Source organism: Rhinoderma darwinii, chromosome 2 (assembly GCF_050947455.1).
Source record: "Rhinoderma darwinii isolate aRhiDar2 chromosome 2, aRhiDar2.hap1, whole genome shotgun sequence".
NCBI lineage: Eukaryota > Metazoa > Chordata > Amphibia > Anura > Rhinodermatidae > Rhinoderma > Rhinoderma darwinii.
In genome coordinates this window covers 188,074,811-188,089,847 of record NC_134688.1, presented here as the reverse complement: position 1 = coordinate 188,089,847, position 15,037 = coordinate 188,074,811, and the positions used below count along the sequence as shown (strand labels likewise).

At 48.1% G+C, this 15,037-nt stretch overlaps 1 protein-coding gene across 3 annotated transcripts in view; it reads left to right on the top strand.

The window, feature by feature from the left end:
- The window catches only part of TSGA10 (testis specific 10), a 104,298-nt gene that overhangs the window by 57,804 nt on the left and 31,457 nt on the right, over window positions 1-15,037 (top strand). For all 3 annotated transcript variants that reach the window (XM_075852622.1, XM_075852621.1, XM_075852623.1), the window contains 3 exons: window positions 1,429-1,544; window positions 2,208-2,362; window positions 6,660-6,706. In XM_075852622.1, coding sequence (XP_075708737.1) covers window positions 1,429-1,544; window positions 2,208-2,362; window positions 6,660-6,706 — 318 coding nt within the window. The remainder of the gene's footprint in view (window positions 1-1,428; window positions 1,545-2,207; window positions 2,363-6,659; window positions 6,707-15,037) is intronic.

Here is a 15,037-nt window from a genome sequence, read left to right as displayed (position 1 = left end):
GTATTATTACTTTGTGGGTGCACTATTGACTTGTGGGAGCACAAAGGGGATTACTACTATTGGGGGCATAAAGGCATTATTGCTGTGAGGGGGGAACAAAGGTCAACACTATTACTATGGTGTACATAGGAGGCATTATTATATTGTGGGGGGACAAAGGAGAATTATTTTTGTGTGGACGCACTATGACTTTGTGGGGCACAAAACAGGGGTACAGTTACTGTGTAAAGGGCACTGAGAGGGGCATTGGGGGTAGTAGAAAGTGAAGTTTGTGTGCAGAGCTGAGTCATGGCTGGAAGAAGTTTCATGGTGGTCTGTAGCTGGATAGAAAAGAATAAGGAAAATTACCAACTACAATCGGAGAATACGTCACCTGTGATTCACTGGATGTAACTGTACTGTATTCACTTATCTCTGTGTAGAACTGGTATCTGACCATTATTTGGTGATCATTATTTGGAGCTATACTATCATACATAAAGCTGAGCTGCTGTATCTAAGCCTGCTGTGTTATAAAAGTTGTCTTATAGATATTCTGAACTTTTGCACTAGGGCACATGAGCCTTTAGCCATGGACCTGAGCTTCACACTGCTTCTGCCATCCTGCCTTCTTCCTATAGGGCATCCCCGTGCCATTACTTTCCCATGTAAACGACACACACCCAGCCGTACACATGATGTAAAAAAATTTGATTCATCAGACCAGGCCACCTTCCTTTATTTCTCCATGGTCCAGTTCTGATTCTCACATGCCCATTGTAGGCGCTTTCAGTGGTGGACAGGGGACAGCATGGAAAATGTAACCGGTCTGCGGCTACACAGCCCAAAGGGCAGCAAGCCATTATGTGCTATGCTTTCACCTTTCTATCATAGCCAGAATTAACTTTTTCAGGATCTAAACAAACGGCCTAGACGTTTGCTCACCATGCGCATTCATTTGGGCGTTCATGACTTTGCTTCCGGTTTACTTGTTGTCCTTCCATAGACCACTTTTTGCAGGTACTAAGCACTGCATACCAGGAATACCACACAAGACCTGCCATTGCAGGTGCTCTGGCCCAGTTGTCTAGCCATTACAATTTGGCTCTTGTCAAAGTCGCTCAGATCCATACGCTTGCCCAATTTTCCTGCTTCAATTACATCAACTTCAAGACCTTACGATTCACTTACTTCCTAATATATCCTACACCCTGACTAGTGGCATTGTGACAAGATAATCATGATTATTCACTTCTCCTGCCAGTGGTTTTAGGGTACCTGTACACGATGTGACTGAGCCGTGATAATTGCCACATGGCTGAAATCCATATAAATACCTCACGCAGTTTACTGCGAGTTGTCGCAGTGTTGGGACTGGTAAAGCACATTAATATTATCTGATAATATTAGTCTGGATAATATTACATTTATGGATTGTTTACATTTCAGATTGCTGAATGACAAAACAGAACACTCATTAGATGAGGCTCAGCGCCGACTTTCACTGAAGCTAAATGAACTACAGTTGGCTCAGGAGAAAATTGTACGGCTAGAAATAAAAATAGGTAGGTTACATGCAATCGCTGATTAAAGCTATTATATATTTTGATAGCTTTAAAACTTGGATTAATGATAATAACATAAATCATTTATTTTATTTGTTTGCTGTGCTGAAAAGCAAGAATGAAAATATTTACTAGTGCTGGATATGGTTTGCAGCAGTTACAGGTTTATTTAATCTTCTTGGACAATTGCTTCTGCTCATTCACACTGATTTTAACTACAAGAGATCAGTCACAGTGAAAAAGTGTATGTCAATGTAGGGGAAAAGAATCCTGATGCCAGGTACAGTTTACCTGGCTCAGCTAATGGCTGTATGCAAAGTGCCATATTATGGCTCCATTTTTGTACATAAAGGGTATGGACACATGCAGAGGTTTTTAATGTCAGCTTGTACAATTACTGTAAAGACCCAATTCACCTTTATGGGTGCCTGATGCCCTATTACAACTCTGTACAAGACAAAGCCATAATACAGTCTTGTGCATGTGGTCTAACTGCTGGCAGAAAGCTGTTCTGGTTGCCAGTTGTCACACATTCAGTCACTACAAATGATGGTCTGTTCAGATTGATTGCTTAACCTTTGTTTACCAATGTTTCCCTCTCACGTGTACTACTGTCTTTATGTGCCTAATTGTCTAACTCATTACTACATTTCTCATTCTAAGATGAACAGTCAAACCAAAGCCTTTTTCAGAAGGAAGAAATTACAATATTGCAGAAAACCATTGCAGAGTTGGACAAAGAAAAGGACAATTTAATATACAGCATGGATCAGAAAAGCGAGAAGATTTCCTCTCTTGAGGGCAGCCTTGCTCTTAAAGTAAATTCAATTTGTTTTAACATGTTAAATGCTTTGCATGTGCACAGATCTGGACAAACAAGATCAATTTGACCTAATCATAATTTCAATCAGTTTTGTACTTTTTTGTACATTAGTGTACTCCTTCATGTATCATATTTAAGCATGTGTATATATGCTTGAAGGGTTTGCAAGTATTTACTAAAACAGACCTGTTAGGAGAGCTGATAGGTCCTCTTTAAAGATCTCATTACTGATCCTAAAAGGTATCACCATTTGCTGGCTTACTGCAGGGAAGTAAAATCTGTGTCTCTTCAGCTATCCATGCATTATAGTAGTTCAGGGCTGTATTTCATGGTGACAGATTTTTTTAAAATGGATTTAAAAAGTTTGAGCACATGTAATAATAAATTTAATTAAAATTTTGCCATCTTTGGGGGGTGAGAAGGTGGCATAGATTGTGTACCTAGCAGTGTATAGCCTTGCAGGAGCTGTTTACATAAGAAACTTTGTGGTAGATGCATACCTCCCCAGGGGCGGACATACCGCATGTGCAGCCGGTGCAGCTGCACAAGGGCCCCGCGTGGGAAGGGGGCCCGTTCCTCTGCTGGCCGACTCAGTTCTCAGCTGCGCGATGCTGAGGACTGAGACAGAGGCCCGTGGACAGTAGCTGCGAGCCCATCAGCGGGCCCCCCGTGGACAGTAGCTGGGCAAAGAAAATGTGGGCAAAGAAAATAAAAAAACTATACTCACCTCCTCCCTCGCCTCCGTTCACCCGCCGCAGCCCCCATCCTCCTGTCTCGGTCTGTGTTACAAGTGTACAAGGCTGCACTGGTGACGCGCTGCCGATGGCACGTGACCGCTGCTGCCAATAACTCCTCATTGGTGTGCTGCTGAGGACAGTAGTTCCACAGCAAATCGCTGTTGAGGGCATTGATTGGCTGCAGCGGTCATGTGCCATCGACCGCGCGTCACCACAGCAGCTTTGTAAACACAGAAAGGGATAGGGGCTGCGGAGGGGGAACGGAGGCGCCGGAGGAGGTGAGTATAGGTTTTTCATTTTCTTTGCCCACATTTAGGGACTTAGTTTAGATAAGAATTTAACCCGGAAAAAAATGTGTTACTTGTGTTCTAAACTGGTAATAAAATGTACAATATAAATCTTCCTTCATAATTTTTATTAGTAAGGTTTATTTTTATATGCATATATATGTTTAGGTAACTTTGTCGGTATTGGGGGGGGGGCGGGGGGGCCCTGGCACATTATCTGCACAGGGGCCTTTTGCAGTCTGTGTCCGCCACTGTACCTCCCAACCGTCCCAGATTCAGCGGGACAGTTCCGGATTCCGGGCGGTGTCCGGGGCGGCCGGGGTATGCCCCACTGTCAACTGTATCTGTGTCCTCAGGACGCAGATACAGTTGAACCCAATTCTGAAGCAGGGAACCATCAGCTCCCTGCTTCAGAATTAACTCAGAGCGGAGGAGCAGAGGGAGCTCCTCCGCTCGCCGAGGACTCCCTGGGCACAGCGCTACTTTAAGCGATACGCTCGGGAAGCCCTTGATGTCACTGTTTATATATGGACAGTGACGTTAGTGGCTACTCCTTGAGCGGAATTCCCGTTGCCGATAATCTGGCTGGGGATTCCGCTCCTAGAGGAAGCCCCTGAGATCACTGTCCATACATGGACAATGACGTCAGCGGCTCCTCCTGGAGCGGAATTCTCATCCATAGTCTGCAACGGGGATTCCGCTCAAGGAGTAGCCACTGACGTCACTGTCCATATATGGACAGTGACATCAGGGCTTCAATCTAGGAGCGGAACCCCTAGCCTATGCTCTGGCTGGAGATACTGCTCCTAGAGGGACTCCCAATGGCGCTACCTACAGGGGGGGTGGCACTTTCTTCAAGGGGTTGTGGCACTATTGACATGGACACTGTGGCACTATATAGGGGCACTATCTACAGGGGACACTGTGGTCGTATCTACATGGGCACTATCTACATGGGCACTGTGTCACTATCTACAAGGGCACTGGCAATAGGGGCAGTTAAGGGGGCATTATACTATATAAGCGCAGCTAGGGGACATTATGCTCTATGGGGGCAGCTTTGGGAGTATTAAGCTGTATGGGGGCAGCTATGGAGCAGTTATGGGGGCATTATACTGTATGGGGGCATCTGTACGGGCAATTATACTGTATGGGGGGCATTATACTGTATGGGGCAGCTGAGGGGGCATTATGCTGCATGGAGGCAGCTATGGGGCATTATGCTTTATGGGGGAATTTGTTTGGGCATTATAATGCATGAGGCATCTGTATGGGCATTATACTGCATAGGGGCATCTGTATGAGCATTATACTGAATGGGAGAATCTGTGTGGGCATTATACTGTATGGGGGCATCTGTGTGGGCATTATACTGTATGGGGGCATCTGTGTGGGCATTATACTGTATGGTGGCACCTATGGGGGAATTATACTGTATGGTGGCAGCTATGGGGGCATTATACTGTATGGTGGCAGATATGGGGTCGTTATACTGTGTGGCATTATACTGTGTGGGAGTCACTATGTCAGCATGATACTGTGTGGGCGGGGATTAGGTAGGATTAGAGGCGTGGTTTAAAAGAAAAAAGTTGTCCATTTGTGATACTTGAAAGTTGGGAGGTATGGTAGATGTACCAAAAATAGTGAAAAGGAAAGTGAAGTAGTTGCCCATTGCAACCAATCCGATTTCAATCAGGAAAATGAAAACTCTTTTTTAATAGCACCATTTTGAGGTACATATTATTTATTGATTAACTTTTATTAACTTTTTTTTGGGGGGGAATAGAAAAAAATCTGAAATTTCGCCACTCTTTTTTGCATCCTAACTCTACGCCGTTTACCGTGTGGTATAAATAACACAATAACTTTATTCAGGGGGTTGTTATGATTGCAACGATATCACATTTGTATAGTTTTTGTATGTTTTACTACTTTTACACAGTAAAAACGCTTGTTTTTCTAAATTATTTGTTTTTGTGGCTCCATATTTGAAGAGCCGTAACGTTTTTATTTTTTCGCCGATGCGGTTGTATGAGGGCTTTTTTTTTGCGGGACGACTTGTAGTTTTTATTGGTACCATTTTGGAGTAGATTCGACTTTTTGATCACTTTTTAATCACATTTTTTTAAAGTCAGGATTCACATAAAACAGCAATTCTTCTGTCGTTTTTTATTTAATTTTTTACAGCGTTCACCATGCGGGTCAAATAATGTAATAGATTTATAGTCGGGGTCGTTACGGACGCGGCGATACCAAATATGTGTAACTTTTTTACTTTATTTTGGTTTTTTAACACTAAAGCAGTTTGTAAGGGGAAAAAGTGGGTTTTTCATTTTTTTTTCACATTTTTTTTATTGACTTTATTAAACTTTTTTTTTTACTTTTTTACTAGTCCCACTAGGGGACTATAATATGCGATTCTGCGATCGCTATTATAATACACTGCAATACTTCTGTATTGCAGTGTATTATGCCTGTCCGTTTAAAACGGACAGGCATCTGCTAGGTCATGCGTCCGGCATGATCTAGCAGGCATTCGCTCCAGGTAGACCTGGGGGCCTTTATTAGGCCCCCGGCTGCCATTGGAGACACAGACACTCGGCGATCGTATCGCCGGGTGTCGGTGGGGGAGAGAGGGAGCTCCCTCCCTCTCTCCAAAACCACTCAGATGCGGTGTTCTCTATTGAGCACCGCATCTGAGGGGTTAAACGGGTGAGATCGATACTAATATCGATCTCACCCGGCAGAGCAGGTTCGCTCCTAGCCCTCAGCTGCCTCTGGCAGCTGAGAGCAGGGAGATTTGACAGCTCCATGCTATATTTACTTATTCCGATGCCGCGACGTAAAAAGTCTATGGCATCGGAATAAGGCCCGTTAGTGACCGACGTAGAAACACGATGGGCCGGTCACTAACGGGTTAATAATTGAATGTAGCATGAACTTGGCTGTCTCCTGGTAACATTATGGCAGACACTGTATGTCCTATTAGTGTAGGTCCTATTATGATAATGCATTGTAAAGAAAGAAAGAAAGGATGTAGGCAAAATTGACCTGCTACTGTTATTTTTATATAGCTAATAATTGAGGGGTGCAGCTGTCATCTTTGCTCTTTTCCATCAAATAGTTTCTATGAATGTCCCCAAATATATCTGAATTAGCCAGAAGTTGTCCATATCAGTACTCTAATATTAAAATTGACAAAAACAAATGGCCACTTGCTGACTACTTAAAGGATAACTAACAAGCATTTAATTTGTTTAATCTTCAGGAAAACGCAATACAACGCATGCTCAGAGACATGGAAGAATCTACTCGGTAAGATGATATTTTTATTACAAATTAAACTGCTGGAATCCAGTCCTGACTCTGGGGAGCAGATCGTGCAGAGTGGCACACACTATGGCTTGTAACCCATCTTTTCAAGTGATATAAGTCCTGCCTTCATAATACTACATTTCAGATGTGCAATTCATGAATCTGAAGCTAGATGACAGCCACTGTAGGGTCTGTAATGGTCGTCATCAGAAACAAAGAGTGTAAAATTAAATATTATTATTATTATTATAAATAGCTAAGGGCGTATTCACAGGGGCATATAAAGGCTCCGGACCACCTTCAAATTGAACAGAGCTGTAATACGGTGCTCATAGCAGTCTGTGGGGCCATACTGTACCTCTGTATACCTGAGATTTTATGGAAGCATACATATACTTTGTGTCACGAAGGGTCTGTGGACCCACTGGGCTGTACCGCCTTGGCAGTAAGGCAGCTGGCCAACAGGGCACAGGTGAATGTCTATAGTTCATATAGGTACCTGTGGCAGCTCAGACAGCAGCAAGGCAGGCTTGGCTAGGACTAGGCAGCAGGTAGACGTCAGGCGAGGTGAAGCAGGTCAGACGTATATACAGCACGACATGACTTTAGCACAGCACAGTGCTCAACCAGGGTGGTATGGAATGCTAGGGACAGGAACAGGAACTGGAACAGGTACAGGAACTGGAACAGGTACAGGAACAGGTAACACACTAGGAGGCCATCACATAGACAAACTAGGGAACAACAACGCTCAGGCATCGAAACAGGGGGCTGGACCCCTCTTATAGTCCAGGGTACTCACGGGTCAAAGCTCGTCAAAAGGTCCGGTGCGCGCGCTGCCCCTTTAAGAGCGGGCACAAGCGTGCGCGCGCACCCTACGGGATCTGGCTGATGTGAGTAGACGCAAGTGCTGGCGTGTCCTGAGGAGGAGGCTGGGGCCAGCGCTTGCAGACTCATGGCTGCGGCTGTCAGGAGGGGACCGGAGCGGACAGCCCACAGACACGGACATTACAGTATCCCCCCTCTTACGCCCCCTCTTCTTGGGACCAGAGCGAGAGAGAAACTGTAATGGCAGGAAGGAGGTGAAGGGAACAAGTGAGCCCTAATCTACCCACCGCCCTGTCCCTGCCTACTTGCAACGACCCGCCCTAGTCGACGGGGTACAACTTGGCGGCGGTCCCTACGCTGTCTAAGTGCAAGGGAGTACAAACAGGGAACACGCAAGGGAAGGGGCAGTAGCCCACGGAACGCCACGAGGAAACGGAGCGGTGAATGAGTCAGTCAGGATCAGGATGTAGTGGAGTATACCAACGAGAGCACGGAGCAGGAAGCAAGCCAGGGCAAAGCGAAGCAGGATAAGCGGAACTGAAGCAAGGCAGAAGCACGGCAGAAGCAGGCTGGAGCAAGGCAGCAGTGGGGCCAGGAATCCAAGAAGAATAACAAGCACTGAGGAAGAGAACACGGCAGGTATAAATGGACAGGGGGCGGAGCTAACTCCGACTGACCAGGCCGCGATAGGCTCTCCCACTCCTGAGCCTGCCACCCTGGTTGGTGGGAGCCGGTGTCAGTCTAAGAGGTCTGGCCTCAGGTGTCGACTGATTAATCCCGGGAGTATACACAGACGTAGTACCTGGCAGATCCTTTACAGTACTCCCCCTTTTATGAGGGGCCACCGGACCCTTACTAAGAGGACCCGGTTTAGTGGGGAAGAGAAGGTGGAACCTCCTGATCAATACCCCAGCGTGAACATCACGAGCAGGTACCCAAGTCCTCTCCTCCGGCCCGTATCCTCTCCAATGGACCAGGTACTGGAGGGAGCCCTGGATCATCCTACTGTCCATAATCTTGGCCACCTCGAATTCCACCCCCTCAGGGGTGAGAACGGGAACAGGAGGTTTCCTCGAGGGGGACCAGGACGGGGAGCAGCGTTTAAGGAGGGAGGCATGGAAGACGTCATGTATGTGAAAGGATGGGGGCAGCTCCAGACGGAAGGATACAGGGTTGAGGACTTCAATGATCTTATAAGGTCCAATAAATCGGGGAGCAAACTTCCTGGACGGGACCTTAAGGCACAAGTTCCTGGACGACAACCAGACCAGATCCCCGACGACAAACCGGGGGTTAGCAGAACGTCTACTATCAGCCTGAATCTTTTGTACGCTCTGGGACGCCTCTAGGTTCTTCTGAACCTGGGCCCAGACTGTGCACAGTTCCCGATGAACGTCCTCTACCTCGGGATTATTGGAACAACCAGGAGAAACGGAGGAGAACCTTGGGTTAAACCCGAAATTACAGAAAAACGGGGAGACCCCTGACGAGTTACTGACCCGGTTATTCAGGGAAAATTCGGCGAGGGGAAGGAATGAGACCCAATCAAATTGACAGTCAGAGATGAAACACCTTAAATATTGTTCCAGGGATTGGTTAGTAGTTTCCGTTTGGCCATTAGTTTCGGGATGTAAGGCGGAGGAGAAGGACAGATCAATCTCCAACTTTTTACAAAAAGCTCTCCAAAATAAGGAAAAAAATTGTACCCTCTGTCAGAAACGATATTGACTGGGGCCCCATGGAGACGCAGGATGTGTTTAACAAACAAAGAAGCTAACGTCTTGGCGTTAGGTAGTTTCTTAAGGGGCACAAAGTGGCACATCTTGCTGAAGCGGTCTACTACCACCCACACCACCGACTTGCCCTGAGATGGAGGCAAATTGGTGATAAAATCCATGGAGATATGGGTCCAAGGTCTCTGGGGAATGGGCAAGGAACGTAGTAAGCCCGCAGGTCGGGACCTAGGGGTCTTGGACCTAGCACAAACCTCACAAGCGGCGACGTAAGCCCTAACGTCTTTAGGCAACCCAGGCCACCAATAGTTTCTGGTAATGAGGTGTTTGGTACCCAAGATGCCAGGATGACCAGATAGTGCGGAGTCATGGTTTTCCCTGAGTACCCTTAGCCGGTATTGCAGGGGGACAAACAGTTTGTCCCCAGGGAGGTTCCCGGGAGCTGAACCTTGATCAGCCACGATGTCAGAAGCTAAATCAGAATCAGTGGCAGAAACTATTATACCAGGGGGTAAAATACAAGCAGGATCCTTCTCGGAAGGAGGATTGGCCATGAAACTACGTGACAGTGCATCAGCCTTAATATTTTTGGACCCAGCCCTATAGGTAACCAAGAAATTAAATCTGGTAAAGAATAGTGCCCAACGAGCTTGTCTAGGATTAAGCCTCCAGGCAGATTCTAGGAAAACCAGATTCTTGTGGTCAGTAAGGACCGTTACCTGGTGTCTGGCCCCCTCCAGGAAGTGACGCCACTCTTCAAAAGCCCATTTAATGGCTAAAAGTTCGCGGTTGCCAATATCATAGTTACTCTCTGTGGGCGAAAACTTCCTAGAGAAGTAAGCACAGGGGCGGAGATGGGTGAGGGAGCTGGTACCCTGGGACAAGACGGCCCCCACTCCCACCTCGGATGCGTCAACCTCCACAATAAATGTCTCCCTTTGGTTGGGCTGAACCAGCACGGGGGCCGAGATAAAGCACTTCTTGAGGGTCTCAAAAGCCTGGACGGCTTCAGGGGGCCAATGGAGGACATCAGCACCCTTGCGAGTAAGGTCCGTAAGAGGCTTAGCGACGACCGAGAAGTTGGCAATAAATCTCCTGTAATAGTTAGCGAACCCCAAAAAACACTGTAGCGCCTTCAGGGAGGCAGGTTGGACCCATTCCGCCACAGCCTGAACCTTGGCAGGGTCCATGCGGAATTCATGAGGAGTGAGGATTTGACCTAAAAATGGTATCTCCTGTACCCCAAACACACATTTTTCGGTCTTCGCAAACAGATTATTTTCCCGGAGGACCTGGAGGACCTTCCTGACATGCTCCACGTGGGAGGACCAGTCCTTGGAAAACACCAGTATGTCATCAAGGTACACTACAAGAAAATTACCCAGGTAATCTCTCAGGATTTCATTAATAAAATTCTGGAAGACGGCAGGGGCATTACACAACCCAAAGGGCATGACCAGGTATTCGAAATGACCTTCGGGTGTGTTGAACGCAGTTTTCCACTCATCGCCCTCTTTGATGCGGATAAGGTTATATGCCCCCCGTAGATCGAACTTAGAAAACCATTGGGCCCCCTGAACCTGATTAAAAAGATTCGGAATCAAAGGAAGGGGATACTGGTTCCTTACGGTGACCTTATTCAGGTTCCGATAATCAATGCACGGCCTAAGACCACCATCCTTCTTCCCCACGAAGAAGAAGCCAGCACCTACAGGAGAAGTCGAGGGGCGAATGAAACCCTTGGCCAGGCATTCTTAGATATACTCCCTCATAGCTTCACGTTCAGGACATGAAAGTTTAAATATCCTACCCTTAGGAAGCTTGGCACCAGGCACCAAATCGATGGCGCAATCGTAATCTCTATGAGGGGGCAACACCTCGGAGGCCTCCTTAGAAAACACATCAGCGAAGTCCTGAACAAACTCAGGAAGCGTGTTTACGTCCTCCCGGGGAGAAATAGAGTTAACCGAAAGACATGACATCAGGCATTCACTACCCCATTTGGTGAGATCCCCAGTATTCCAATCAAAAGTGGGATTATGCAGCTGCAACCAGGGAAGACCTAATACCAGATCGGACGATAATCCCTGCATCACCAGTACAGAGCACTGCTCCAAATGCATGGAGCCAACAAGGAGTTCAAAAACAGGAGTATGCTGAGTAAAATAACCATTAGCAAGAGGAGTGGAGTCGATACCCACTACCGGGATAGGATAAGGCAAATCAATAAAAGGCATTTTTAGAGACATAGCAAATTCCACAGACATGATATTAGCAGATGAGCCAGAATCCACGAAGGCACTGCCCGTGGCAGACCGGCCAGCAAACGAGACCTGAAAGGGAAGCAAAATTTTATTGCGTTTCATATTAACGGGAAATACCTGTGCGCCCAAGTGACCTCCCCGATGATCACTTAGGCGCCGAAGTTTTCCGGCTGTTTATTCTTGCGCCTGGGACAGGTGTTCAGTAGATGCTTGTCGTCCCCACAATAGAAGCAGAGACCATTCTTCCTGCGAAACTCTCTACGTCGTCGAGGGGACATGGAGGCCCCGAGTTGCATAGGTACCTCCGAGTCCTCCGTGGAAGAGCGAGGAGACGGGACCTCGGGGGGAATCGCAGGGAAGTCAGAGGGGAACACATTGAAACGTTCAAGCTGACGTTCCCTGAGACGTCGGTCAAGTCGTACTGCTAGGGCCATAACCTGGTCTAGGGAGTCAGAAGAGGGGTAGCTAACCAGCAGATCCTTCAGGGCGTCAGATAATCCTAACCTAAACTGGCACCTTAGGGCCGTGTCGTTCCACCGAGAAGCTACGCACCACTTTCTAAAATCAGAACAGTATTCCTCAACAGGTCTCCTACCCTGACGTAAGGTCACCAGCTGACTCTCGGCTAAGGCAGTCCTGTCAGTCTCGTCGTAAATGAGTCCGAGGGCAGAGAAAAAACGATCAACGGAGGAAAGTTCAGGGGCATCAGGAGCCAAGGAGAAGGCCCACTCTTGGGGCCCTTCCTGGAGTCGGGATATAATGATACCCACCCGCTGGTTCTTGGAACCTGAGGAGTGAGGTTTAAGGCGGAAATAAAGTCTGCAACTCTCCCGGAAGGAGAGAAAAGTCTTACGGTCCCCTGAGAACCGGTCAGGTAACTTGAGGTCGGGTTCTAGAGGTGAGGTGAGGGGTACTACTAAGGCAGCGTCACCCTGGTTGACCCTCTGAGCCAGGGCCTGGACCTGTAGGGAGAGGCCCTGCATCTGCTGGGTCAGGGTCTCAAGGGGGTCCATGATAGCGTCAGCGTAAGAGAAATGGTAGACTAGGTATGGGCTTGTTATTATGTAATGGCAGGAAGGAGGTGAAGGGAACAAGTGAGCCCTAATCTACCCACCGCCCTGTCCCTGCCTACTTGCAACGACCCGCCCTAGGCGACGGGGTACAACTTGGCGGCGGTCCCTACGCTGTCTAAGTGCAAGGGAGTACAAACAGGGAACACGCAAGGGAAGGGGCAGTAGCCCACGGAACGCCGCGAGGAAACGGAGCGGTGAATGAGTCAGTCAGGATCAGGATGTAGTGGAGTATACCAACGAGAGCACGGAGCAGGAAGCAAGCCAGGGCAAAGCGAAGCAGGATAAGCGGAACTGAAGCAAGGCAGAAGCACGGCAGAAGCAGGCTGGAGCAAGGCAGCAGTGGGGCCAGGAATCCAAGAAGAATAACAAGCACTGAGGAAGAGAACACGGCAGGTATAAATGGACAGGGGGCGGAGCTAACTCCGACTGACCAGGCCGCGATAGGCTCTCCCACTCCTGAGCCTGCCACCCTGGTTGGTGGGAGCCGGTGTCAGTCTAAGAGGTCTGGCCTCCGGTGTCGACTGATTAATCCCGGGAGTATACACAGACGTAGTACCTGGCAGATCCTTTACAGACACTTCTTCAGAAGAGCAGGAGCATTGAGGTTCTCCTCTGGCTCCCAGGACCTCTCTTCAGGACCAAACCCCCTTCAAACCACCAAATAAAAGGTCTTTCCTCTCACTTTTTTGGTGTCCAGGATCTCTTGAACCTCAAAGGTGTCTGAAGGGCCGCTGCAGGCAACCACAGGGCTAGGAGTCTTGGTGTGGCGGTTCAGGACCACCGGCTTCAGCAGGGAGACATGGAAGGAGTTGATAGGAGGGTAGGAGGCATCAGAAGCTTATAGGCGACAGGGTCGATCTGCTGCAGGATCTCGAAGGGTCAGAGGAACCTGGGAGCAAATTTGCATGATGGCACCCTTAGTCAGATATTCCTGGAAGACAGCCAGACCCTCGTGCCAGGAAGAAACTGAGGAGGTTCTCTTCTCCTTGTGTCAGCCTTTCGTTTCATGCGGTCGACTGCCATCAGGATGGAGGATCGAGTTTGCTGCCAGATCTGTAGGAGTCTCTGAAGGTGGAGTCAGCTGCTGGAACCTCAGAAGAATCGGGCACCGGGATAGGAATTCGTGGGTGCTGGCCGTAGACAATGAAGAATGGTGTATTCCTTGTAGACTCGCTAGTGTGATTATTGTAGGAGAATTCTGCCCATGGGAGCAACTGCACGCACCCAGTCATCATGCTGCTTGGAAATGAAGTGGCGTAGGTAGTTCTCCAAGATCTGATTGATGCTCTCGACCTTGGCCAGCTGAGGAGCAGAAAGAAGACCGGCCAGAGGAACGAAGTGGGCCATCTTCGAAAATCAATCCACCACCACCCAGACAGCACTGCATCCAGCAGAGAGAGGAAGATCCGTAATAAAGTCCATAGCTATATGCTGCCAGGGAGCATTGGGCACAGGCAATGGATGGAGCAGACCAGCAGGTCTGAAATGAGCGGCCTTGTTGGCTGCACATACAGAACAGGAAGAAACTAAGTCCATAATGTCCTTGGGCAGTGTGGGCCACCAGAAATGATGAGCAATCAGATCCCGGGTCTTACGGACCCCCGCGTGACCTGCCAGTCTAGAGGAGTGTCCCCAGTGGAGGATTCTTCCACGATCAGCCAGGCGCACAAAAGTCCTCCCTGGAGGAATGTCCCCAACTTGCAGGGGATTGACAGAGACAATGCAAGATGGATAAATAATGTTCTGTGGACTCTCTATGGTGTCTTCCGTCTCTAAAGACCTGGACAAGGCATCGGCCTTCACATTCTTGTCGGCCGGGCGATAATGGAGCTCAAACTCGAACCTTGTAAAGAACAGTGACCACCTTGCCTGACGAGGGTTCAGCCGTTGAGCCATCTGGAGGTAGGTCAAATTCTTGTGGTCTGTAAAAATCAGGATCGGATGAGCTGTGCCCTCTAGTAGATGTCTCCATTCCTCCAGGGCCAATTTGATGGCCAGTAACTCCCGATCCCCGATTGAGTAGTTGCGTTCTGCGGAAGAGAAGAGCTTAGAAAAATATCCACATACCCTTGACTTGCCCTTGGGACCTCACCAGCACCGACAGAGGATGTGTCCACCTCCAACGAGAACTGCAGAGAGACATCCGGATGATAGAGCCTGACTTGAAGGCACTCTTGAGGCTATTGAATGTGGACTCTGCCTCGGGAGTCCACACCTTGGCATTCATACCCTTCTTAGTAAGGTTAGAGATGGGAGAAGTCAGTGAGGAGAAGTTTGGAATAAACTGCCTGTAAAAATTAGCGAATCCCAGAAAACTCTGTATGGCCCTCAAGCCTTGAGGATGTGGCCATTCCAGAACAGACTTTACCTTCTCAGGATCCATCTCGAGACCTCGATTTGAGATGATGTAGCCCAGGAAGTGTAGAGCAGCTT